Source organism: Camelina sativa, chromosome 3 (genome assembly GCF_030686135.1).
Source record: "Camelina sativa cultivar CO46 ecotype springtype chromosome 3, ASM3068613v1".
Taxonomy (NCBI): Eukaryota; Viridiplantae; Streptophyta; class Magnoliopsida; order Brassicales; family Brassicaceae; genus Camelina; species Camelina sativa.
In genome coordinates, this window is record NC_141882.1 from 8,350,456 (window position 1) to 8,374,423 (window position 23,968).

The 23,968-nt window shown below is 34.7% G+C and overlaps 5 protein-coding genes and 1 pseudogene across 7 annotated transcripts; 3 read left to right on the plus strand and 3 right to left on the minus strand.

The window, feature by feature from the left end:
- Positions 1-83: 83 nt before the first annotated feature.
- LOC104776177 (dolichol-phosphate mannosyltransferase subunit 1) lies at positions 84-2,091 on the minus strand. Its single transcript, XM_010500189.2, has 8 exons — positions 1,861-2,091; positions 1,342-1,441; positions 1,209-1,242; positions 1,050-1,126; positions 945-970; positions 686-850; positions 485-599; positions 84-369 (listed from the first exon to the last, which is right to left on the minus strand). Exons 1-8 carry the CDS (start codon positions 1,977-1,979, stop codon positions 265-267), a joined length of 741 nt encoding a protein of 246 aa, XP_010498491.1. The 5' UTR covers positions 1,980-2,091; the 3' UTR covers positions 84-264.
- A 103-nt stretch (positions 2,092-2,194) lies between these two features.
- On the plus strand, positions 2,195-3,792 carry LOC104776178 (small nuclear ribonucleoprotein SmD3b). The gene is made up of 5 exons (XM_010500190.3): positions 2,195-2,504; positions 3,016-3,068; positions 3,163-3,229; positions 3,320-3,373; positions 3,542-3,792. Exons 1-5 carry the CDS (start codon positions 2,346-2,348, stop codon positions 3,596-3,598), a joined length of 390 nt encoding a protein of 129 aa, XP_010498492.1. The 5' UTR covers positions 2,195-2,345; the 3' UTR covers positions 3,599-3,792.
- A 626-nt stretch (positions 3,793-4,418) lies between these two features.
- On the minus strand, positions 4,419-7,524 carry LOC104776179 (cyclin-B2-3). Of its 2 annotated transcripts, none has more exons than XM_087508707.1 (12): positions 7,144-7,524; positions 6,798-6,868; positions 6,581-6,710; positions 6,430-6,477; positions 6,280-6,328; positions 6,043-6,189; positions 5,814-5,945; positions 5,620-5,709; positions 5,317-5,538; positions 5,135-5,233; positions 4,859-5,037; positions 4,419-4,762 (listed from the first exon to the last, which is right to left on the minus strand). In XM_087508707.1, exons 2-12 carry the CDS (start codon positions 6,850-6,852, stop codon positions 4,630-4,632), a joined length of 1,284 nt encoding a protein of 427 aa, XP_087364833.1. In that variant the 5' UTR covers positions 6,853-6,868; positions 7,144-7,524; the 3' UTR covers positions 4,419-4,629. The 2 variants fall into 2 exon arrangements, with proteins under 2 accessions (XP_087364833.1, XP_087364834.1); XM_087508708.1 differs by having other exon boundaries at positions 5,814-5,950; positions 7,144-7,513.
- A 588-nt stretch (positions 7,525-8,112) lies between these two features.
- LOC104778799 (GDP-mannose transporter GONST3 pseudogene) lies at positions 8,113-9,715 on the minus strand (annotated as a pseudogene). The gene is made up of 2 exons (XR_015595391.1): positions 9,568-9,715; positions 8,113-9,266 (listed from the first exon to the last, which is right to left on the minus strand). The product of XR_015595391.1 is annotated as a GDP-mannose transporter GONST3 pseudogene (transcript).
- Positions 9,716-16,067: 6,352 nt separating this feature from the next.
- On the plus strand, positions 16,068-19,409 carry LOC104776181 (catalase-3). Its single transcript, XM_010500194.3, has 7 exons — positions 16,068-16,119; positions 17,152-17,248; positions 17,413-17,690; positions 17,784-18,560; positions 18,649-18,738; positions 18,843-19,004; positions 19,091-19,409. Exons 1-7 carry the CDS (start codon positions 16,105-16,107, stop codon positions 19,148-19,150), a joined length of 1,479 nt encoding a protein of 492 aa, XP_010498496.2. The 5' UTR covers positions 16,068-16,104; the 3' UTR covers positions 19,151-19,409.
- Positions 19,410-19,415: 6 nt separating this feature from the next.
- On the plus strand, positions 19,416-22,558 carry LOC104776182 (catalase-1). The gene is made up of 7 exons (XM_010500195.3): positions 19,416-19,870; positions 20,346-20,442; positions 20,581-20,858; positions 20,993-21,769; positions 21,861-21,950; positions 22,052-22,119; positions 22,204-22,558. Exons 1-7 carry the CDS (start codon positions 19,856-19,858, stop codon positions 22,355-22,357), a joined length of 1,479 nt encoding a protein of 492 aa, XP_010498497.2. The 5' UTR covers positions 19,416-19,855; the 3' UTR covers positions 22,358-22,558.
- Positions 22,559-23,968: the final 1,410 nt, after the last annotated feature.

Sequence of the window (23,968 nt, forward strand, 5' to 3'; positions counted from 1 at the left end):
AATTTAAGTAGAGATATTGTAGTCAACCCTTTTTGGTTGGTTAAGGATTTTATCAAATGAAAAAACATCTCAACTCAGCAGCATTCAAAATAAATAAACATCTATAATATGAACTTTTGGTCTCAAAAGATGCAGCTCCCTGAAGTCAAAATCTAAAGAGAAAGTTTCTAGAAGACATTATCAGAGTTCAAGTATCTATGATGCAATAAAACTGTAGAAGATTATAAAGAAGGACTCATGTGTTGTTAAGTTGCTTCGTGTCCCTCAAGTCGTGAGCAGGAGATAGACGAGGCCTTTTAGATATTCCACTATTTCAGATCCTCCGAGCTTTGAAGTTCCAAAGACTCTGTCGACAAATGTGATCGGTACCTGCAGATGAAGATGCGCACCAGAGAATCAGGATTATGAATGATATATATATATATATATATATATATTTTAAAAGCAATTGTAGTCACAAGTGAACTGATATATAAAGAGAGACCTCTTCAATCTGGTATCCTTTTCTGGAAGCACGAACGATCATTTCCATCTGAAAGACATACCCTTTACTCACACATGAGCTAATCACATCTTCAAGCACCAATTTCTTGTATAGCCTTTCAAAAAAAGGTCTGGAGGTCAGTCATTGAACTATCAAATAATGTCAGCAAAAAAAGATGCACATATGTTAGTTGATATTTACCGGAATGACCCGGTTAAATCAGATACACCAGGCCATAAAAGTGTTTGAGCTAGCACGTTTGCTCCTCTACTAGTGAGTTTCCGCATAAGATTCCACCCGTGTACACCACCATCTTTTACATATCGTGTACCAGTTACTATACTTGCATCTGTCTCTAGCTGTTTCCTTTATGATTAAGTAAAAAAATCCAGTCAGTTGAAGTCAAGTCACTATAACTTGTGAAATTACTAAGAGATCAAGAGACTCTTCTTTTTCTTACTTGATGAAACTCGGCAAGTATTTTGGCTGCACAAGAGAAGAGTGGCAGGGTTAACTCAACAGCTAGACAAGTAAATAGTACGAAAACTAAATTGATGGCTCTTACATGATGTGAAAGATCAGCATCCATGATTACAACGAAATCACCCGTAGCATACTTCAAACCATGAATATATGCAGTTCCTGTGATTGATCATGCAAAGAAGATTAATACCACTTTTTGTAAAGCAAAACAAGAAGAAGATGAAGATACAAAATTACATACCCAGACCAAGCTTCTTGGCTCTAGCTCTTAAAAGCTGCATCATAATAAAAGACAAACACAGAGTTCACCAAAACAGAAGAGAGCACAATAATTCAAAAAAATCCAGAGGCCCTAACACAGTCATTGTACTCACAATACGGTCTTCACCATACAACTGCTGCAGTTGCTTGACAATATCTTGTGTGCCATCAGGACTCCCATCATCCACAACAATTATCTCAAAATCAACATCCCTATATCATCATACAAATAAGCGGCGATATTTCTCAGTAACTTTACACATAGAAAGTACAATTCTATTAATTTCTTATAAAGTAGGTACAGGAAGAATCGATCTGAGATTAGCACATCTAAGCTTCTGATCATTCACCGATCACACTAAACCAAAATGCTCAAAAAAAAACAACAACATGAAATTTGCTTTTATATACAGTTTGAGGGATCACTAAAATTGGCTTTTACTGGATCTGCAGGCTGGCTACAATGTAAAAACCATGATCGGAAAATTTCCGAGATCCATAACTTCTAATCCTTAAGGGAGATTGGCGATCAGATTCGAATTTTAATCATTTTTTTCAAACAGTAACACCCGATTCTGGAATTGAACAAGAAACGTGAAAAAAGGATCAAAGATATATATTCATTCACTAACCGGAGATGATTAAAAATCAGGTAGACAATGATAGCTATGTTGAGGCGCTCGTTGTAGGTAGGAATGATTATGCTATACTTATACTTCTTCTCTCCTATGTTCTCCTTCTCGTCCGCCATATCTCCCGGCGAGTTTTGCAGCCTTCTTCGTCTACTACTTCACCCGTGAAAATCAGTCGTCGTCTGTACAAAGATACGGATTAAAAATACAGTTAATGTCAAAATATAGGGACTAAAAAAGTAAGTTTTTCAAATTGGGCCTAATATAATAAACGGGCCTAACTTAAAGCCCGAAATTAAATGAGAGAAAAGCTTTTTAAAAACAGGTAAAAATCGTCCATAATAGCATCTGAATCGGTCGCTCTCTCTCTCTCTTTGCTTCCGCCATTTTTTTTTTTTATTTTCTAGGTTGCTGCAGAGTTAAGGGGAAGGTTTTAAAATTAGGGTTTTGCCAACAGAGAGAGAGAGAGAGAGAGAGAGGGAGAGATGAGCCGAAGTTTGGGAATACCGGTGAAGCTTCTACACGAGGCATCGGGTCATATAGTGACGGTGGAGCTAAAGAGCGGTGAGCTCTACAGAGGAAGTATGATTGAGTGTGAGGATAACTGGAACTGCCAGCTCGAGGAAATTACTTACACCGCCAAGGTAACTAACTCCTACTTTGATTATCTCGATTCGTTTTATTTTGAGATATTTTTTTTTGAATTATAGGTTTCGTTTCAATTTTGTTGGTGCTGTAAAAACCCTAGATTTAGTGAGCTGGGCAAAGTTGCTTGGAAATTTTAGATTGATTCGTACTTAGGTTTGTAAGTAGGAATATGTATCTTTGGAGTTCTTGTTGTTATAAAACCCTAGAATTGGTGATCCTGCTTGTGACATTAGATTAATTTTGACTCTTTAGGGTATAGTAATCCCCAGATTGGTTAAGCATAATGAAGTTTTATGCAAAGCCTAAGTTGCTCTTTAGAAATACAGGGGTCAAATAATATGAATTACCTGAACTTTGCAAGTCTTAAAGCTTCCTCTTCTTTACGATTTGTGTGTGCTGTATGGGTTTTGAATTAACCTGGAGTTTATCTTCAGATACAGTATAATGGTTTTTCTTGTTAGTTGTCACTTGAATTTTTTTTCGGGGTTTTCCAATGTTGTCTTACAGGATGGTAAAGTATCACAGCTTGAGCATGTCTTCATTCGAGGCAGCAAAGTCAGGTGCTGTAAACACTTACTTTTGATTTGTGCTTGGTTCCTGACATTCTATGTAAACCCTAGTTGATTAGTAATTAACATGTGGAGATCTTGACAGGTTTATGGTCATACCAGACATTCTCAAGCATGCTCCAATGTTCAAGCGTTTAGATGCTAGAATCAAGGTACTTTCTGAACCCTGTATGTAGAATTATAGTAGAGTTTTTATGTATATCCGCATTAAACTTAATACCTTACTTGCTTAATCAATGTAGGGAAAGAGCTCATCTCTGGGTGTTGGCAGAGGTAGAGCTGCAATGCGAGGAAAAGTAAGTTCACTCTCTCTCTCATGATATATTGTTCATGAAATCAATGTTTCGAAGTTTTATCTAAGTTTTTTGAGCATATTTAAATCCTTGTTAGCCCTCTTAATGTTTGTTTTTTCTTTGTCACTACCAATTGTTTGATTCTTGAATCTTCGTGATGTTATCTTAAAGCCGGTTGCTGGGCGTGGAACTGGAGGAAGGGGAGCGGTACCACCTGTGAGGAGATGATTGATTTTATGTCCAACATGTAAGCTTTGATTCTGAGACAGTCTTTCTGCAATATCCAGGTCAGGTGAAAGCGGCCTTTCTTGTGTCTGGCATTTATGCTTTAGGGTACATTGTAAAACCAAACAAGAGCGAACGAGAGATATCACCATGATGTTTGAACCAATTGACAAGTTTTCATTATGATCTTTTTGATATGTCGATTCTCTATTTCTGGTAGTAGTAATGGATAAAGCAAAAGCACACTGTTTTTCAAAATGGTCTTAATAAGACAAAGCTCTCGGCTAAATTGAAGGAACTAAGATAATGAACACTAGCAGTAGATGAAGATAACCATTGATTGACTAAGTAAGGAGGACTATAATCTTACAATAGCTGACAAACAATTTGGATTTTGGATATTTGGGAAACAATTTAAAGAGAGAACAATATATATTTAACGTCTGCCGCAATTTTGCCAATATACCCCAGCAGAAACATTATTTCAAAGAAGACTGTAGTATTCAGACTTTGATTTTTCTTTTAATAAGAACATGAAAAATTATCTTGTTTAAATGCTTAAAACATAGTGGTTTTCTTACAATACTGTACAACATGGTGTTCTATATTTAGATGTAAACCTTTTGTTTGAAGAAAAGTTCCATGCCAAAATGCCTAGAGTTTCAGTTCTTAAAAGTTCTGTGTAGTAAAGTGGGTCATAAAATATCACAAAAGCTGTGTTGCAAAGTGGGTCATAGAAGATCCTTGAGTAATTTCACAACAAAACTATACATTTAATTATGACGGTGATTGCTTCACAAGTTGAATATAGAAAGACATGATATCCAAAAGATTGATTGCATCTTTTTATTTCTCTCTTAAGTGAAGAAAGATCAAAAGACCTTTAAAAGAGAAGAACCGAAACAACAATTGTACATCTCCCATTTGGGCAGCTTCAGTTGCTCTATCTCTCTTTTCTCCCTCACTCTTTTAGTTTCAAAAAGAACAAACTCGAGTTAAGTCATATTAGATTCTTATTATAGTTTTTTCCTCCATTAAAGCAGAAACCCAGCTGGTTCAGTCCTTGCAGCATGGCAGAACTTAGATGTGTTGTACTTCCTGTGAACTCCTGTGAGCTTCCCTGTTCCTGCCTTGTGATGAAAAGCAACCATCTTTCTTGCACATGCCCTGAGATAAGAAAACCAAAACCCAATTTTCAGAATTCGAATAACTCACATGGAATTCTCAAAGAGATTTGAAAACCATGGATGTTCTGAATCTTACAATAGCTGTTCTTCCGTGTAGCCTGTGTGAAACTCACAGGTTTTGCTCCATTCTTCAAATCCCTTAAGTGTACACTGAGCAGTGTATATTGCTGAGGCCGCTAGCTTAGATGGAAGATACTCCAGCATTTCATACTCCACAAGGCAAAGCTCGATCATAAAGAACGACAAAACCTCAAGCTGAAACCACAATTGCATACCACACAGAGTTAGATATTAGGCCTGATGGTTTTCGAACATAAAGATTCAAGCTTTTTTTTTTTATGTAGATATATACCTTTTTGTCAGACTGAGCTGCTTTGAGAAATCGTTTCATGAAAACATATGGAGTTGGTAGAGAGAAATTGAATTGCAAGGTGTTGGCCATTAGCTTCTCCTGCAATAGAAACCAAAACAGGTTAATTAAACTGTGAAGCATCATCCTATGGTAACTAATGATCAATAGAAAGTTGTATTCACCATATCTAGCACTTCTCTTCTAGTGTAAGCTTTGTCAGAGATCAAGATGAGATCATCCACTACTGGAACTGACACTTCTTCGTATTTGCAAGCAAGCAACAACGCAGTAACTCCAACTAGCTGAAGCTTTTTCCTCACGATCTGATGAACTGCAAGGAATCTGTCGATGGCATTGATTGTGAGATAAAGAGTTTCCTCCATCAGCTCAAACTTGTAGTGCACCTGCTCAAAATAAGTTTCCATGTTAATTGATCTTCAGGCACATTGAAACAACAACAATAACATTAGAATAGCTTTGTCTACCTCAATTAACCAGTCAATGAGGATTCCTCTCATTCTCTCATTAAGATCTTGTTGATTGTCCATATAGTTAGGAGGCACACAACTAAGGTTCTGCAGAATCATAAGAATCAATCAAATATAAGTCACTTGAAACTAGAGTCCCTTAATGATAATAACAGAAAAGCAAAAATGTGTGTTGAACACCATTAAGTTACCTCAGATTTCCTGTAGAAAGTATGCATATCATTGACATATTCAACCACGGCTAAAGGATTCTTCTCATCAGAGGCGTCAATATCGATCACACGCTCTTCTTCTTCATCTGCATCTTCCATTTCAATCTCCTTCTGCTCTTTTTGAAAGACACAAGCAATATGAGTATAATCTTATCGACACTTCCGTAAACAAAAGGAAACAAAAAAAAGGTTGAGAAAATATGCATACCATGTCAATCTCCTCCAGCATTGCTTCAGTGTGTTGTACAAACATTGGTTCATGAAAGTCGCCTCCTTCTTCCTCATCACAATCATCCACATCAATGACAATCCTCTCAGGCTCCTCACTTGAAACCGAGTCTGGTTTCTTAGTTTCCTAAGAGTTTAAAGATGAGAAATTACAATCCAGTCTATGTCATCATTGTTCTAAACGAAACACACATTGAATAGTGTCACTATAGAGTACCTCTTCATGAATTTGTGGCTTCTGATCTGCTAACTGAGCAGCAAACTTCCTGAAGCAACATAGAGAAGTAAAAAGCTTTTGTTAATGGACTCATTAATCAGACAATGTGAGATACTACAAGTAGACAAAGAGTAAAGATCTATACTTTACCTAGTAATTGGTCGATGCACAGGTGGTTTATTACAGATGCCATCCCTCCTGCAATGTCAGAGTAAACAAATTGGGTTCCTAAGAATCTAATCAAAAGGGAGAAAAGAAAAAAACTAATCTTGAATCTGAGGATTGATTGAAGTGAACATACTCAGAGAGTGATCTTTTGTTAACAGCATAAGGGTAAGACGGCGCTTCAATGATGTTCTTGTTAATAGTACTTAGTGCTCTTCTGGTCGGTCCTGTCGTCCCCGTGGTCTTGATCTTTCCTCCTCCTCCGCCTGCACCAAGTCAATTTGGGGTAAAAATCGAAAGACAAAGTTTGGATTTTTAATAACAAAATCGATCGCTCGATTAAAAAGGGGTACCTTGGAGATTCATTGATCCGATTAATCCAAGGCTATTCTCATCTGATCTACCCATTCTTCTTCTTTGTTATCTGCGGAGGTTATTAATTTCATTAAATCCCTCTTCTCGAAAATCAAATTTCAAAATCGAAACATCCCCCAACTTAAAAGCAGGGTTTTTTTTTTATTTTGGTTTTCAAAAATCAAAAAATTAAAAGACGAGTCTTGACAATCAAAACCCTACAGATCCGGTTTAATATAAGAATAACCTCAATAAAAAGACCCCAATCAAGAACAAAGACCTAAACAATCCCAAATACCCAGATAAGAAGAAAAAAGCCACGGTTTTTTTCAAAAAAAAGTTCACCTTTTGTCACAGTCAATTCAAAAGAACCACCGCAAAATTAAGTCAACCCCTGATCACAAATTCTTCACAAAAGCCAGCCCAGTGTAAATCTCTCATAAACCCTAATAGTTCTTGTCCCGTTGGATCCAAAGTTGATCAAACAAAAGGAGAGAAAGAGAGATCTTTTTTGTAAAAACCCAACGCTCTCTTTCTCTCTACTCTAATGGCTTCCTTCGATATTGAAGATCCCTCTCACTCACTCTCTCTCTCTCTCTCTCTTCCTTCTCTCTCTCTCTCTATAAGGGCAAAGAAAGAAGAAAAGAAAAAAATAAAAATAAAAGGGCTGAAGAGTAATAGAGATTAGAGAAATTTGAAGACGAGAAGAGCGGATATATTGTCCGTAAACATTTTTTATTTTTATTTTCTTTAAAATTAACGGCTAGTTCATCTCAGCCGTTCGATTAAAGCCACGTGTATCGAATCAAAAGTTGCCTTCTAGGCTTCTACTCTGCATCTCTCTACTCAACGGCTATTATAGTGTTTTTTTTCCTTCATGTGTGTGTGTACACTACTCATTCAAAAAATTATTTGGATTTTTCTATTTTGGGGAAGACAACTCATTTGTTATAAAAAAAAATTATACATTTCTATAAACACAAATTAAAAATACCTTAATCTGATATAATTTAAAGAATGATGTTCGTCTCCTTTGACCACAAAAGACAATTAAAGACTCGTTTGAATTGAAATACATTTCTCAAAATATATTATATCCTATTTGTTTTTAGCAGAACACACACAAAGTTCAGATCTTGAAGTGTATCATTATAAATATCATATCATACTATATTTTTTTATGGGAATAAAGATATATACAAATGTGTACATAATAATGGCTTTGATCTACTGCATCTTTGGCAACTAGCCAACAACACTAGTACCACCGATCACATTTAAATCAATCATGCCATTTTTGTAAAAGTAAGAACATTATGTTAGAAGAAGAACCAATAATGTAACTAATAACACCTTGTTTCTAGTTGACATTGAAATAACATGTTGTGCTTTTATAGTCTTAGCCTTTTGGGTTTGAAATTGTACTAAAACTTCTTGTTTCTCACTTTCTTGTTTCTATTTCCTTTTTAACTGATATTTGAAAAACACATGTATATTACATCTTTTAGGTTGCTTTGTGTATATAGATCATAGTTTATGAGCTTCCTCGTTATCTTGCAGTTTCTATTGTTCCTCGTCTTGTTCTTGCGGTTTATCTTCTTGTATAGCATTCGGTATCTTGCCCGTAGACTGCTGATACATGAATCCACCAAACATTCCAATGAAGGTCGAATGGTTATCCCATATAAATCAAACTGATCGCAACTGTTAACAGTTTATTCACAAAGCCAAGAACCGTAAAACCGGTTGCAGAAATACCCCACCGACACGAAAAACCGAAGAAAGAGATGGCTAGACCGAATAAACAAGACAAACCCACTGGCAAAACAACAGATAAACTGTACCAATCAGGCTTATCACCTATGTCATGCCTTAATTTCTGAAACTCTTTCATTATGAGCAACTCAAGGGGCAACAATAGAAGGGCTTGGAGGTTATTGTAAAGCACAAGACCCCAAGTGTTTAACCACGTGCTTGATGTTCGACAGGATTTATAGACATACTCACAAGATACGCAATAGCCCAGCTATATATATATATACACTGTGACTGTAAAGTGGTAATCAGTGAGAACATAGAGCAAGGTTCCTTCAAAGATGGTAGCAAGAGAGATCCAGGTTTTAACAGATGTTAGTGTAATATTTACCAAATTCTTCAACTGGCCACAGAGTAAGACACCTAATGCACTATTAAAGTATTCAAGAGCGGTTGATGCACAAGGGTAAGGAAACCTCATGTCATGAGTGTGATGATAGAGAGAAGAGAAGCTGAGATGCAATAACCTGTAACAACACCATACACAGAGACTTGATGGAAACAAACCAATGCACCCAAGTCTTGGTTCCTTCGATTTCTTTCTCTTCAGTGGATACTAAGATTTGCACTCGAAACCTCATCCGATCGAATCGAAAACGTTTCCAATGTCGTCTACATTACCCAATTCCGAGGACGTTTAAGCCGTACGCGATCTAGACTCATCCCATGGATAACAGAGTCAGTTCTAATCACGAATATCAGAATCAGTTGAAAATTCGATTCGAAAACCAAATCTGTTGAGAATAAACGATTCACCGAAGAAAAAAAAAATCGATTTTAGACCAAATAATCTGACGACGAAGAAAGCAAAATTGCAATCAGACTATCAACCAAATGCAGTAGAGGTAGCAAAAATCGATTACAAATCAAATCTACTGAGAGAGAAAACGATTCATCAAATGCATCGAGAAACAGTAACGAAGAAGCGAAGTTTGATTTTCAGAAAATACGAACCTGAGTTGATGAGATGAATCGTCGTAATCGGAGAGATCACAGAAGAAGAAGGAGGTGATGCTGCTTCTTGTAGGAGCCAAATGGAGCTTTTAAAATCGACAGACATTGGATCTCATCTTTTTTGAATTTCCAATTTTCACCATTTTTTTTTTCTTTTGCTTTTTTTCAGTTTAATGAACAACTGTTTTCTTATTTTATGCGGGGGCATAATTAATGAATTCAAAATCTGCAGCAACTCGGCCCAAAACTACCCATCAGATTAAAGCCCATTTAGTATCTGATTTTACTCTTAACTTTACATAATACCACGAGATTTTGGCAGCGTATATTTTCGACACTTGTCCTCACTTTTTAATTATTAAATTCTTTTAATTTATTTTTTTCCAAAATACATACATTAGTTTTCATATTCACAAAATTTAAATGATAGTTTTGTACTAAAATATATATTGACATTTATGCAATGTTCTTTTAGTTTATACATAAATATCATATATCAATATTTTATATAATTAACATAACATTATAATTATGCAAAATTATCATTTGTCAATATTTTTTATAATTACCATAACATTATAATTTTGCAAATAAGAAATAATTAAATATTAATATTATAATTTTGGACAAAATAAATTTCCGATGATTAAAGATTTAAATATTAATATCATAATTTTGGAAAAATATAATGTGATGGTTATTAAATTCTTTACTAATTTCAAGCTATAAAAATATTATAATGTTATAATAATTATTGTTGGCAAAAAAAATTATAATATTTGTTTCACAGTTTTTGTGCCAAAAGATCAAATCAATTTATCTAAAATAGTTTCAAGATATAAAACAATCTGATATTTTTTTTAATAGTAATCATTAACACAATTGATTGCATATTGATTCTTTAAAATGTAACTCCCATGATGTTTGAAAAATATTTAAAAACAAATCTTTCATCATATAAATACACTTCAATGTATTAATTGCAATACATTTTGTGTTTTACCAAAAAAAAAAAAAAAAAAAAAAAGCACAAACAAAACCTATGGTATATTTATTCTTGAAAATAAGTTTAAACATATATTAACTGTTTTGAATACTATTACTTTAATTAAATGTGTTCCTTAACGTTACAACTATGTTTGTATGTATTTATTCACTTTCTTTCCGATAACCATTTCCATAGTCCTTTATTTTATTTATAGGTTATGACTTCTGATGAGAAAAAGGTTTTGTGATGGTTTAAGGTTTAGGGTCGAGGGAGATTTGGACGTCTAGGTGATATATGTCTCATGATATGGGTTTCCAAAGCCATGTGATTCTTCCAAATTTAGTTTTTTTTTCTTACACAACTTATTCTTAATTATTTTCTTAAAATATAATTAGAATCTAATTTCTTTTCACAACACTATTGTTTGGGTTATACTATGAATGCACTTATTTTCTCTTCTCATATGTTCCATTATTTTTTCTAGCCATGATCGATTGTTGATGATGTGATGATAGTGCTTACCTGCAAGCAGAGCAAGGCAATGAGACTTGACCATGTGTGCAAGTTTAATTAATAGCATTTAACAAGACTCACCTCTACCACGTGTTTATCAAATCGAAAGATCCAAAGATCACCCTAGGCTAATCCCAATTGCATTCTAGAGAGAGAGACGGAGGAAAAGAGAAAAAAAACAATGTCTTCGAAAAGTAGGAAAATTTGAGTTATCTCTTCTTCCATCCATCACATGATTTTAAAAATAAAAACATAGAAGAAGAAAAAATAGATTATGTGGTGAACAATTATTTTATGTTCTCTTAGGTTATGCAGTTAACACTAAAAAAAGTAACTCGATAATACGATGGTATGTTTTTACTCTTTTTCGTTGGTTATTTTGAGTATAATACAATATATATATATATATATATATATATATTTAAACAGAAAAGTATAACACAAAAAAACAATTTTTATTTGATATAATAATATATCAATATATGTTAATAACATTGTTTTATTCAATTCTAAACTAAATTTTGTTTGCATTTAGATTTAGTATGTTTAATAAATATAAAGTACATGATAAAAATATAGAAATATCTAACAGAGAACTTTCTTTTCCAAATGCAATTAATCAAGAAACAAAAAAAATTCTACTTCTAGAACACAAATGCATTTGAAGTCATTTGTATTATTCATTAAGACTCAAATATTTTATTGCTAAAAGATTCAAATTATAATAATAAAACTTTTAAGCATGTGTGAAACATGTTAGTAATATATAAATATCACTATTATTTATGCTACCTTTAGTTATCTAATTAATTTAATTACACAGAGAATGAAGGAAGAGCATGAGTTTCGGCTCAATAAGAGGTTATTCAAGAAATTCAAGTTATTGTCTCGTCCTTCTTGGAGGTGTCTGGTTTTAGAAGATATTGATGTTTTATAGATTATGTTAAAAGCGGACAAACTAACACATAATGTCCATGCTCATCCGCATTTTATTTTATATGTAATCAATGTTCTTTTCCCAACGTAAAAAATGTTTGTATATCTTGATTGTGTATCAAAACATGAAGAGATATATATATATTATATGGGATACATACTAAATATTTTAAAGTAACATTTCATATTAACAAAAAAATTTCAGTTTAGTGCTTAACTAATCAATAGTCATTTATTTTACGTGATTGAGAATACTTTTTTAAAAACAAAATAAATAACAAACATAAAATAATTTATCGAAACACAAAATATTAAATTTTAAATATTTTAATAAATTTAATATATGTTAAAATTATTATAAAATTATCTAGCGCATCGCGCCAGTCTACTTCTAATTTTAGATGTATTAGGTTTGTGGGGACTGTGTGTGCTGCCACACAACTGTACTGGACTTATGAAATTTTTAATGAAACTGCATTATTAGATGATTTATAATTTGATTTGATTGATGAAATGAAACTATAATAAAAAGGAGAAAAACAAAAAGACAAAAACCTTAAACTCGTACATTCAAATTCAATATCATATGATATGATTGGTCGGTTATACTTTTATTCAAATAATCTTGGGTGAATCCAGCTCATAATTATAAAACAAAAAATGGAAGAAATTTGTTAATTTAAATCATATAACTACTATACGACATTCATAGAATAATTTGGTAAATAATATAAACTAACATCGTTATTTATTTTTTAAAAGTATATCTATATAGATTAACTAAAAACGATTTATATGAACGTAAAGCTATCATAATAGTAAGTTATATACTTTTAGTAAGGTCCCCATATGAGTAGAAAACGGAGGTACGTAAAGATTCGCTTGCCCAAATTATGTCTTTCCCTTTGATTTTTCAACTCCATTGACAAAATTTTCAGAAGAAAAGAAAAACACGAAAGGATAAGGTGTAATCCTGTATTTTGTCGCGTTGAACCACCAAAACGAATTTTCATTGGTTGGGCTTATAACACCAAAAAGGTAACTAATCAATAGTAAGATTTGGACGTGGCCATATATCCCTGCAAGTTGGGTCCCCAGTTGCCTTCGTTTATTTATGATCTAAGCTTCTCAAGTAATTTGCTTAATTAAATAAACATCATCGTCAACGTTCATTATCTATATACTTAACTTTTTAGTTTTAAAATGCAGAAACGGATATTTACGGTGTTTTAAAGTGACGTACAGATACATGATTATACCAAGCTAAAATTCTTTGCCAAAAATAACTATTTTTTAGAATGTTGCGTTATAGAGTTTTATACACATCAAGAAATATTTTATTCGTATCAAAAAAGTAGTTTTCGCATGGATTTATGCTTTTTAGCTCTATGTTAGTACTATATCACTATAAGATATACGTAACTGAGTAAATACATGCCAGATCATGGCATTAAGCATTAATCTTTTGTGACAAATGTAACATGCAGTAGTCTTCAAAGGAAAAATCTAATAAAAAAAAATCTATTCGTGCACTGATCACAATTCGACCATGTTGGATATCCTGCAGTATCTTGAACTAGTAAAATCTCAAATCTTTTTTTTTTAATATAATAAATATTAGTCTTAATTAGTTTTTTCTTGTTAATAAAAAGTAAAAAGTTAGGTCTTCTTCATTGATTCATGAATTCTTTCGGTTTGCGACTAGTATTATTATTTAGTATATATATTAGTAGTATGTATCCCATTTGATACTATTTTCCAAATAGGGGATTCGAATTTGGGAAGAATGACTCAAAACTTCATCTCGAAAACAATATTTAAAACCAGATCATTGAACTAGTAAAGAAAATTTGGTTTATAACTAAAGAAGAAATTTTGTCGTTAAATATCGGATATACCCGAGTATCGAAGGCTTATAAACGCTGAATTCTTCGCTACAAGACAATTGACAATTTAACTGTTGTTCGCATGCACCATGACGAAACTTGCGAGAATATTATTACACGACTCTACCAATTTAATCATATGAGTACATAGTTACAATTTAGCTAGGCTACTACTTTCTCTATGTTTCTGGCATTTTTTGACTTTTTGTCGTCACCAAACGAAGAGACTTGACTGTATGGTAATTCAGATTTCTACAACTTTATCTGATAAGGGACTGACTATATGATATTTTTAGATAGCTACAAACTTCATATTTTGGGGGTAAATTATATATAGATTATCAGGTTTGGGTTCATGACTATTTCAGTTTTATAATATATATATATACTCTAATATGTACTTAGGTTTATGATTAACTTTTGATAACATATATATTCTCTAATATGTAGTTATCTCAACACTTAGTATTAGCTAGTAACACGCATATCCATTATATAATTTTTTTAAATTACCTCTTATCAAATACTGCACATAGTTAAACTGGAATTTGGATCCAACAACTTTAAAACAACACGTTTTAACAAGTGACAGTAACACCACATTTGGTTATGTGGTCCACGGTCCATGTGGATACATTGTAACACAAAAATCTAAGCATTCATTTCAGTAATCAGCATGCCGTTCAATAAAACCTAGATTAATGATATAAATATAAACAAGTTGCTGACAGAAAAACTTTTAAAAACCAAAAATAAAAACAAGTAAAATTTAAGCTTTAACCGGGTAAAACGATATTAGTCAATAAGTTGCCAAAAGAAGAAAAAAAAGACGGTCAGTCTTAAAAATATATAAATAATAATACGAAATTAATTTGTTAGACGGGATAGATGAAGATTGTCTTCTAATGATTGCAAGTTTCTGAGAATAGTATGTTACTGTAGGTATTGTTGTACCTAGTCGTGATAATATCAAACTAAGTTACAAGAGCAACTTGTTCACACAAAATGGACCCAAGTAATCCCCTCAATCAAAAAAAATGTGGATCAGTTCATCATCCAAGTAACGTGTTAATTATCGCCCTATGCTCCACCACATCGACTCCCCACCATACCCACTCAATAATGTCAATTCATCTTTTTTTTTTTTTTTTTTTTTTTGGTATTTGCTATAAAGATTTTTTTCCAAAAATTCAACCCAATATTTAAAGATTTATTTTCTTATCTTAATAATTCATTAAATAGTTTTATAAATGTGAAACTATTTTAAATCCGTACGTAAAATTTATAACACCCGTTAAGTAAATTAGTTCCAGTATAATTTTTTTCTCAAATACTCCAAAACTGTTTATATCCTCGGACCGATCATATAATTAGATTCATGTGTTACGCATTTTTATAGTTACAAATAAATATAGTCTCTGCTGTAACACATGTTTATAAATTTGGAAACTATATACTTTCGAAAAAAACATAAATTATAACGTTCAAAGAAACCTCAGATCTACAGTTCCCAAGTTCCAACTCGTGTCTGACACAAGTTTCTATACGATAAGATCAAACATGCATGTATATCATCAGGAGACTTTACTATATAGATGAACTTATATGGTAAGATCCAAATCGGGAAACAAACAAAGTGGAAATTGAATGGACTTTGGGTTCGGTTTGGAAAAGTTTCAATTTACTATGTGAAATCAAAATATATTTATGTACTTCTGGATAACCGGATATGAATTGATATTATATTTCTTTTAGATCAAAATTTAGTTTATTACAGAGTTGTTTTCAGATTTGAATTTTTCTTTTATTATTATCAGTCACAATAATTGTTATTAAAAAAGAAGATATTGTATTTTTTCTCTCTTGAGAAGAACAGAACAACAACAAGGAGCAATGCTAACTTGTCGGGGTCAGCAATTATTGTAAGTCAGCGAACCAATTTTTTTTTTTTTGGGTTGAGTTGGCGCCAAAAAAAACGGAAAAAAAAAATATCTAAAGTGGGGGCATGATTTTGTTTTATCACCAGAGGAAAAGTAAACACAATGGCCCATTTTTACTGTATCGATAAATTGATACTAAAAGGACAAAAGTAGCCTTGGTACTGTGGGCAGCCATTATTGTGCATAGCACACGCTGATTCACTATATATACTTTCACAGAGGTTCTCAACACTCTCACTAAACCAAGGATCACCAAAGCCTATTCATCATCACCATGGATCCTTACAAGGTATCTTCATATATTTTCTTTTTACTACATCTAGTATATATATATCCTAGACTGGTTATGTTCAACTATGCTCGTTATAAACAAAATTAAAAAAAAAAAAACTGTTTTTAAATTGGATTGATCATGCAATTTAATCTTAGTGTTAAAAACTTTTTCTCTGAAAGATTTATTCATGAGTTCTATGATCGCTTGAACTCCTAAGTTGGTGATGTTGATTTTGTTTTTTGGCTGGCTAGCTATCTTTAAAACTTATTGATCTATAAGCCACTGCATGAGAAAGACACGCCACATGTGGTTTTGTTGTTTTTTTCTTCAAAGTAGAAATGCTTTATTTTTTGTGCGTTTAATCTATAACACACATGTACATGTGTTCTTAAACATCGGACGTTCAAATGATTAATCGATTGTGTAAACCGTATATTATTTTAAGTGATATTAGCCAACTTAGATAAACTAATTAGTCAATTAAATATTTTTTCAGATCTATACACACTACACGTTTGATTAATCAAAATTTAAATAATCAATTCTATTAGAGTCCTATTGTCCTAATCACATATGATTAATTATCTTTTTACTAACACTCTCGGTTAATCATTCATTGTCGGTCGATCAAACCAATCTAGGATCACCTAGATATTGTTTTTTTCAGACAAAAATAGTTGTCTCAGCGACGGAAAAAAACAAAATTGTATCGATTTTTTTTTTTTGGATTTGGATTAGATCCATTGAACAAGACTTGAATAAACTACCGAAGTCACCAAAAACATTAAATAAAAATTTATCTACAAACCCTTTATCTCCGACATGTTACTGTTTTCGTCACCAAGTATATTAAAAAAAAAAACCTTCTTTGTCAATTTACGCGCCCGAATGAAGCACCGGAGACCCGGATCCGACCAGTAAACCGGGTTTTGATAGATCTGTTGTAGTAAAAATTTCGTGGAGTGTTCTTGTCGAATCCAATCCGATTGTTGTGTTTTGCCTGTAATTTTGCTGATAACCCGATCGAATCATTTATGGTGTTTGCAGTACCGTCCTTCGAGCGCTTACAACACCTCGTTCTACACCTCAAACGGTGGTGCTCCAATCTCCAACAACATCTCTTCCCTCACCATCGGAGAAAGAGGTAATATTGTAATCTGAAATTCGAATAATCTAGCGATATGAATTGGAACTGTAAAAAACCCTACTATACTACTTGCTGGAGCTATGAAAGAGATTAAAAAAACTGAGAAAAAAAAAGAGTCTTTTGAGTTAGGAGGATTTTGTTTAATGGAGTGTGATGTACAGGTCCTGTTCTTCTTGAGGACTACCATTTGATCGAGAAGGTTGCTAATTTCACTAGAGAGAGGATCCCTGAGAGAGTGGTTCATGCTAGAGGAATCAGTGGCAAGGGTTTCTTTGAGGTCACCCATGACATTTCAAACCTCACCTGTGCTGATTTCCTCAGAGCCCCTGGTGTTCAAACTCCAGTTATCGTCCGTTTCTCCACTGTTGTCCACGAGCGTGCCAGTCCTGAATCCATGAGGGATATTCGTGGTTTTGCTGTCAAGTTTTACACCAGAGAGGTATTACCTTAAAAGATTCCTCATTTTTGATTGTCTTTATATAGAGAGCTTCTTTAGATAGAATCAGTACTGATGTGTCTTTATAAATCTCAGGGAAACTTTGATCTTGTTGGGAACAACACTCCGGTGTTCTTCATCCGTGATGGCATTCAGTTCCCGGATGTTGTCCATGCCTTGAAACCAAACCCGAAAACTAACATCCAAGAGTACTGGAGGATTTTGGACTACATGTCCCACTTGCCAGAGAGTTTGCTCACATGGTGCTGGATGTTTGATGATGTTGGTATCCCACAAGATTACAGGCACATGGAAGGTTTCGGTGTCCACACCTACACTCTTGTTGCCAAATCTGGAAAAGTTCTCTTTGTGAAGTTCCACTGGAAACCTACTTGTGGTATCAAGAATCTGACTGACGAAGAGGCCAAGGTTGTTGGAGGTGCCAATCACAGCCACGCCACCAAGGATCTTCACGATGCCATTTCATCTGGTAACTACCCCGAGTGGAAACTTTTCATCCAGACCATGGATCCTGCGGATGAGGATAAGTTTGATTTTGACCCGCTTGATGTGACCAAGATCTGGCCTGAGGATATCTTGCCTCTGCAACCCGTTGGTCGTTTGGTTCTTAACAGGACCATTGACAACTTCTTCAATGAAACTGAGCAGCTCGCTTTCAACCCGGGACTTGTGGTTCCTGGTATCTACTACTCAGACGACAAGCTGCTCCAGTGTAGAATCTTTGCTTACGGTGACACTCAGAGACATCGTCTTGGACCGAATTATCTGCAGCTACCAGTCAATGCTCCCAAATGTGCTCACCACAACAATCACCATGAAGGTTTTATGAACTTCATGCACAGAGATGAGGAGGTAAAGTCTTGGTCTCACTTGAGCTACAGCAATTGTTGTTCTCTTTAAGACTTGGAATTGGAATTTAATCGGATGTTTGCATTTACAGATCAATTACTACCCCTCAAAGTTTGACCCTGTCCGCTGCGCCGAGAAAGTTCCCATCCCTACTAAATCCTACACTGGAATCCGAACAAAGGTTCTATTCTTGTCATGCTTCCTTTAAATCTTCTTTGAAACCTTGAGTCAATATTTTGGAAACTGTCTGCTAACAGAGAACCTTAAAAATTGCTAATGCTGCAGTGCATCATAAAGAAAGAGAACAACTTCAAGCAGCCTGGAGACAGGTATAGATCCTGGGCACCAGACAGGCAGGACCGGTTTGTTAAGAGATGGGTTGAGATTCTGTCGGAGCCACGTCTCACCCACGAGATCCGCAGCATCTGGATCTCTTACTGGTCTCAGGTCAGAACAAAAACTCAAGTGAAATCTCTGCTTTCTTTATCCTCATTTTGAGCAAAAACTAACAATCATAAATATCTATCTTCCAGGCTGATCGATCTCTGGGACAGAAACTAGCAAGCCGTCTGAACGTGAGGCCAAGCATCTAGAGAGGCAATCAATGTCTCTCCGTGAGGTACTGCACTCAATCTCATCGATCCATCATCGCTTGGTCGTTTAAATCCCTAAAAAAAAGATAATTTCACCAATGTTGTTGTTTCGTGTCAATATATAATAATAATGCATGCTTTGTAATCTCCTTTAAACCCCCCCCCCCCCCCCCCCCCCCCCCCATGTCATTTCTTCGTTTTCTTATACTGTCACTGTCTTTGTAATCTCTTAGATAAATAAAAATCAATGTTTCTTGAAGCAGTTAATCTCGTATTATAAAGATTCCATGTTGGTCCATCCACATATATTATTTAATTCAACTATAGAGAAAAAGAGATACAAATGGGACTTGTGTATATTATATGAAAGGGGAGAGTCCTGAATTGGGCGTATGTCTATTTATGGTAAGAAGAGTATCCAGAGAAATCGAAGACGATAACATCCACACGTAAATAGTATATTAGTTTGACGTTTGTAAATCATACAATGTATTTGGATAATGATGACCAAACGTTTTATTATCGTCTCCTCATTATCTTGCGGTGAGTTGAGCTAAAAATAAGAAGAAAAAAAAGATTGTATTTTTATCCTTTTTACTATTTTATCTGCTGCTATAAAAGACGACAACAGTGCGGTGCGGTACACACACGCCGATTTGCGAACAGTCTCTCTCACCTGAAATCAAACAAATTGTCTTTGCATCCATGGATCCTTACAAGGTAAGGGGATACATCGATCGGTTCTCTTAGGCTCTCTTTCTTACTGTAATATGTGAATTTGTTTGTAATTTACTTGATCGATTGAACCCGTTTCGTTTTCGATTCGATTTGGTGTAGCTTCAGTTATGATCTCTGTAAATCGAAATCAGTTTGATAGTGTGGGTTTGATCCGAGGTTATGAAGCAAAATTGGGGTGATTTAGTTGTTGGGTGTTTTTAAATCAGATTTATCTATTAATTAAATTACGCATACGATCGGGTTTGGGATTTGCATGCGTTGAAGATTATACTTAAAAACAAATTTACTATTGATGTTTTTGCTGGTTGTTTTATCACTGTTTTTAATTGCTCTCGCGATCTTTAAGTGTTGGTGTTGAATCTGGTTATATTCGATCATACTTAGTTAGTGATACCGTTATCTATCATATGTTGCATCTTTCTTTGGTTCTCTTGAAATTTATTGTTTGGGTGTGCAGGTTATTCCTTCAAGCGCTCATGATTCCCCTTTCTTCACTACTAACTCGGGTGCTCCTGTGTTTAACAACAACTCCTCTTTGACTGTCGGAACCAGAGGTATGTCTCTGTTACTTTTTCGTGGACTTGCTGCGTGAACTAGCTTTCTTCCTTCAGATTTTTATGCCAAATCTGATTTTACTTCTTCCAATGATGTTATATAATTGTGAAGCAATGGTTTGTTTTATTTACTCTCAGGTCCAATTCTTCTGGAGGACTATCATCTACTTGAGAAACTCGCCAACTTTGACAGGGAGCGGATTCCTGAGAGGGTTGTTCATGCCAGGGGTGCCAGTGCTAAGGGTTTCTTTGAAGTCACTCATGACATTTCACAACTGACTTGTGCTGATTTTCTTCGTGGGCCTGGTGTTCAGACTCCTGTTATCGTTCGTTTCTCTACCGTCATCCATGAGCGTGGCAGCCCTGAGACTCTCAGAGACCCCCGTGGCTTTGCTGTTAAGTTTTACACCAGAGAGGTTAGCTTTTTCTCTGATCCCCTTTCATTGTCTCTCTATCTCTCTCTCTTTTGTCTATATCAGTTCAGTAAGGTGTTTTGCTAATATTATTAAAACGTTTATACTTTACTGATTCCTCTGTTTGCAAAACTCAGGGGAACTTTGATCTTGTTGGGAACAACTTCCCTGTCTTCTTCATCCGTGATGGAATGAAGTTCCCTGATATGGTCCATGCACTGAAACCGAATCCCAAAACCCACATTCAGGAGAACTGGAGGATCCTGGACTTTTTCTCCCACCACCCAGAGAGTTTGCACATGTTTTCGTTCCTCTTTGATGACCTCGGTATCCCTCAAGACTACAGGCACATGGAAGGCGCTGGGGTCAACACTTACATGCTAATCAGCAAAGATGGAAAAGCTCACTATGTGAAATTCCACTGGAAGCCTTCTTGTGGAGTTAAATGCCTGTTGGATGAGGAAGCTATCAAAGTTGGAGGTTCCAATCACAGCCATGCCACCAAAGATCTCTATGACTCCATCGCAGCCGGGAATTTCCCACAGTGGAATCTCTTTGTTCAAGTGATGGATCCTGCCACTGAAGACCAATACGACTTTGATCCGCTTGATGTCACAAAGATCTGGCCTGAAGATATCTTGCCTCTACAACCTGTTGGCCGCTTGGTCTTGAACAAAAACATCGACAACTTCTTTAATGAGAACGAACAGATTGCTTTCTGCCCTGCTCTTGCTGTTCCTGGCATCCACTATTCAGATGATAAACTACTCCAGACCAGGATCTTCTCCTACGCTGATAGTCAGAGATACCGTCTTGGACCAAACTATCTGCAACTACCGGTCAATGCCCCTAAATCTGCTCACCACAACAATCACCATGATGGTATTATGAACTTCATGCACAGGGATGAAGAGGTAATCATCTCTCTCGGTTCTGGAAAGTTTGAGATACTTAAATTTTACATACTATTTTAGCATTTTATGAATCGAGTCTGTTACTTTCCAGGTCAATTACTTCCCTTCAAGGATGGATCCAGTTCGACATGCCGAAAAATATCCTACAACTCCTATTACCTGCTCTGGAAACCGTGAGAAGGTTAGATTCCTCTCCATGCCTTACTTGAACATTGATCTCAGGTGTTTTTTTACATTTGTGAAACTTGACTGTTTTTGACCTGACTTCTTGATATCTCTCAGTCCATCATTGGGAAGGAGAATAACTTCAAGCAGCCAGGAGACAGATACCGGTCCTGGGATTCAGACAGGTAAAAAACTCAGAAACCTCTTCGCAAAAAATCCACAATCTCACAAGTTCATAACCTCTCATCGTATTTGTCTGGTAACAATAGGCAAGAGCGGTTCGTGAAGCGTTTTCTTGAAGCACTCTCGGAGCCTCGTGTCACACATGAAATCCGTAGCATTTGGGTCTCTTATTGGACTCAGGCAGACAAATCTCTGGGACAGAAACTAGCAACTTGTCTTAACGTGAAGGCAAACATCTGAGTGATAGATACCATCTCTCAAGACTAAGTAAAATCCTCTACAACCCAATATGCTCCTATTACGCTTGGGTTTCTAAAGTAATCTCGTTGGTAATAGATAATTAAAAATAAACATTGACAGTGAAGGTTTTGTAATCTTCTCCTGGATATAGTAACGAATATTTATTTTTGTAAGGCAAATAATAAAAAGCTATTAGTATCATAGCTTAATCAGTAGTATCACTATCACCCATTTGTATTTGGTACTACTCAAAATGGATTTTTATTGGTATTTTACTCTGATTTAGTTTGTAAATACATATTTTATTCTTCCGGATTTGTGCATCTATGACGTGAGCTCATAGTTGGAATTTATATTGTGGACTAAATGTCAGACGCACGATCATTGATAAAAAGTTTATGTCCTTCTCTGTGTCCATACTGATTAAATTGGTATAGTCATCACGTCAGACCTTTTAATTGGTCATCGTTATGATGCAAGATCGCATTCATAATTTGTTTATAAGTGGGGTGGAGAATTTTTTTTTTATATTGTTCCGCTGCTAGTGGACATGAAATAGAATAGTGAGAGGCAGCAGACCATTTAAGTCATTGTTCTTAAACTTTAATTAGCTAATACAGTCTGACTAATCTGATGTCTCGGCCAGTAATTTATTTTCTTAAAGAGAACCCTCAGCTCAAATCAGAAATTAGGCACATGGAGCCACATAAAACCTTGAAATTCTCAGTCACTACTAATGCATGTGTTATTCCGCTTGGAATACTTTTAACCGGTTAAACTATGTATAGTGATCCCTCTTACTATTGGTCTGCTGTCTACATATGGTTTTGCAAATTGTGGTTTGCTAATGGTCCAGGGATTTTATACATATAAAACTCACAACTTTGCAGATTAAAAAAATTAACGTGTTTTGGTTGTCGTTAAACAAGATCTCGGATCCATTTAGGAAAAAGTCAATATCTTGATGACGAAATCAAGAAGACTTTACTTTGATTGCATGTGACGGAACTATACAAAACGATGAAATGTACTTCTGTAAAATATCTAAGTTTTGAGGTGTATAATGCAAGTGTATAATTTCGTGGCCCAACGTCTAAGGTCTACCAACCAATGTACTCAACATAAATAATCTCATATATCCGTACCCAAAGAAAAGAAGAAAAACAAAAAGTATGTAAATAGGTTTTATACCTAAAACCAAGACGTGCAAAAATTATCACAATTATTTGACGTGGGAGCTAATGATTCCGCCAACCTTATAATAATTCCTCCTTTATTTTGTTTTTGCACTTAATGGACTCTTTTTGTTTGTATTATATTAAGGGATCTTTTATATCAATGTCTGGAATTTTAATCTTTTTTTATACGTTTCAATATACCCTATGAAAAAAGAGATTCTATTTGCCTAAATAATAATTAAATTGTATAATCAGAATCTTCTTTTGTATTTGCAAAGTTTTTTTTATCTTGGTTTCCCCAAAAAGCTTGTTTCCTTGCAATTCTTTAATATTGTGTAGCATTATTTTTCTGTTCACTGATTAACTTTGCCTATTTTATTTCTTTCTTTATTTCCGAAACCAAATTATTGGGCTGTTTTGGCTATAAACTTGT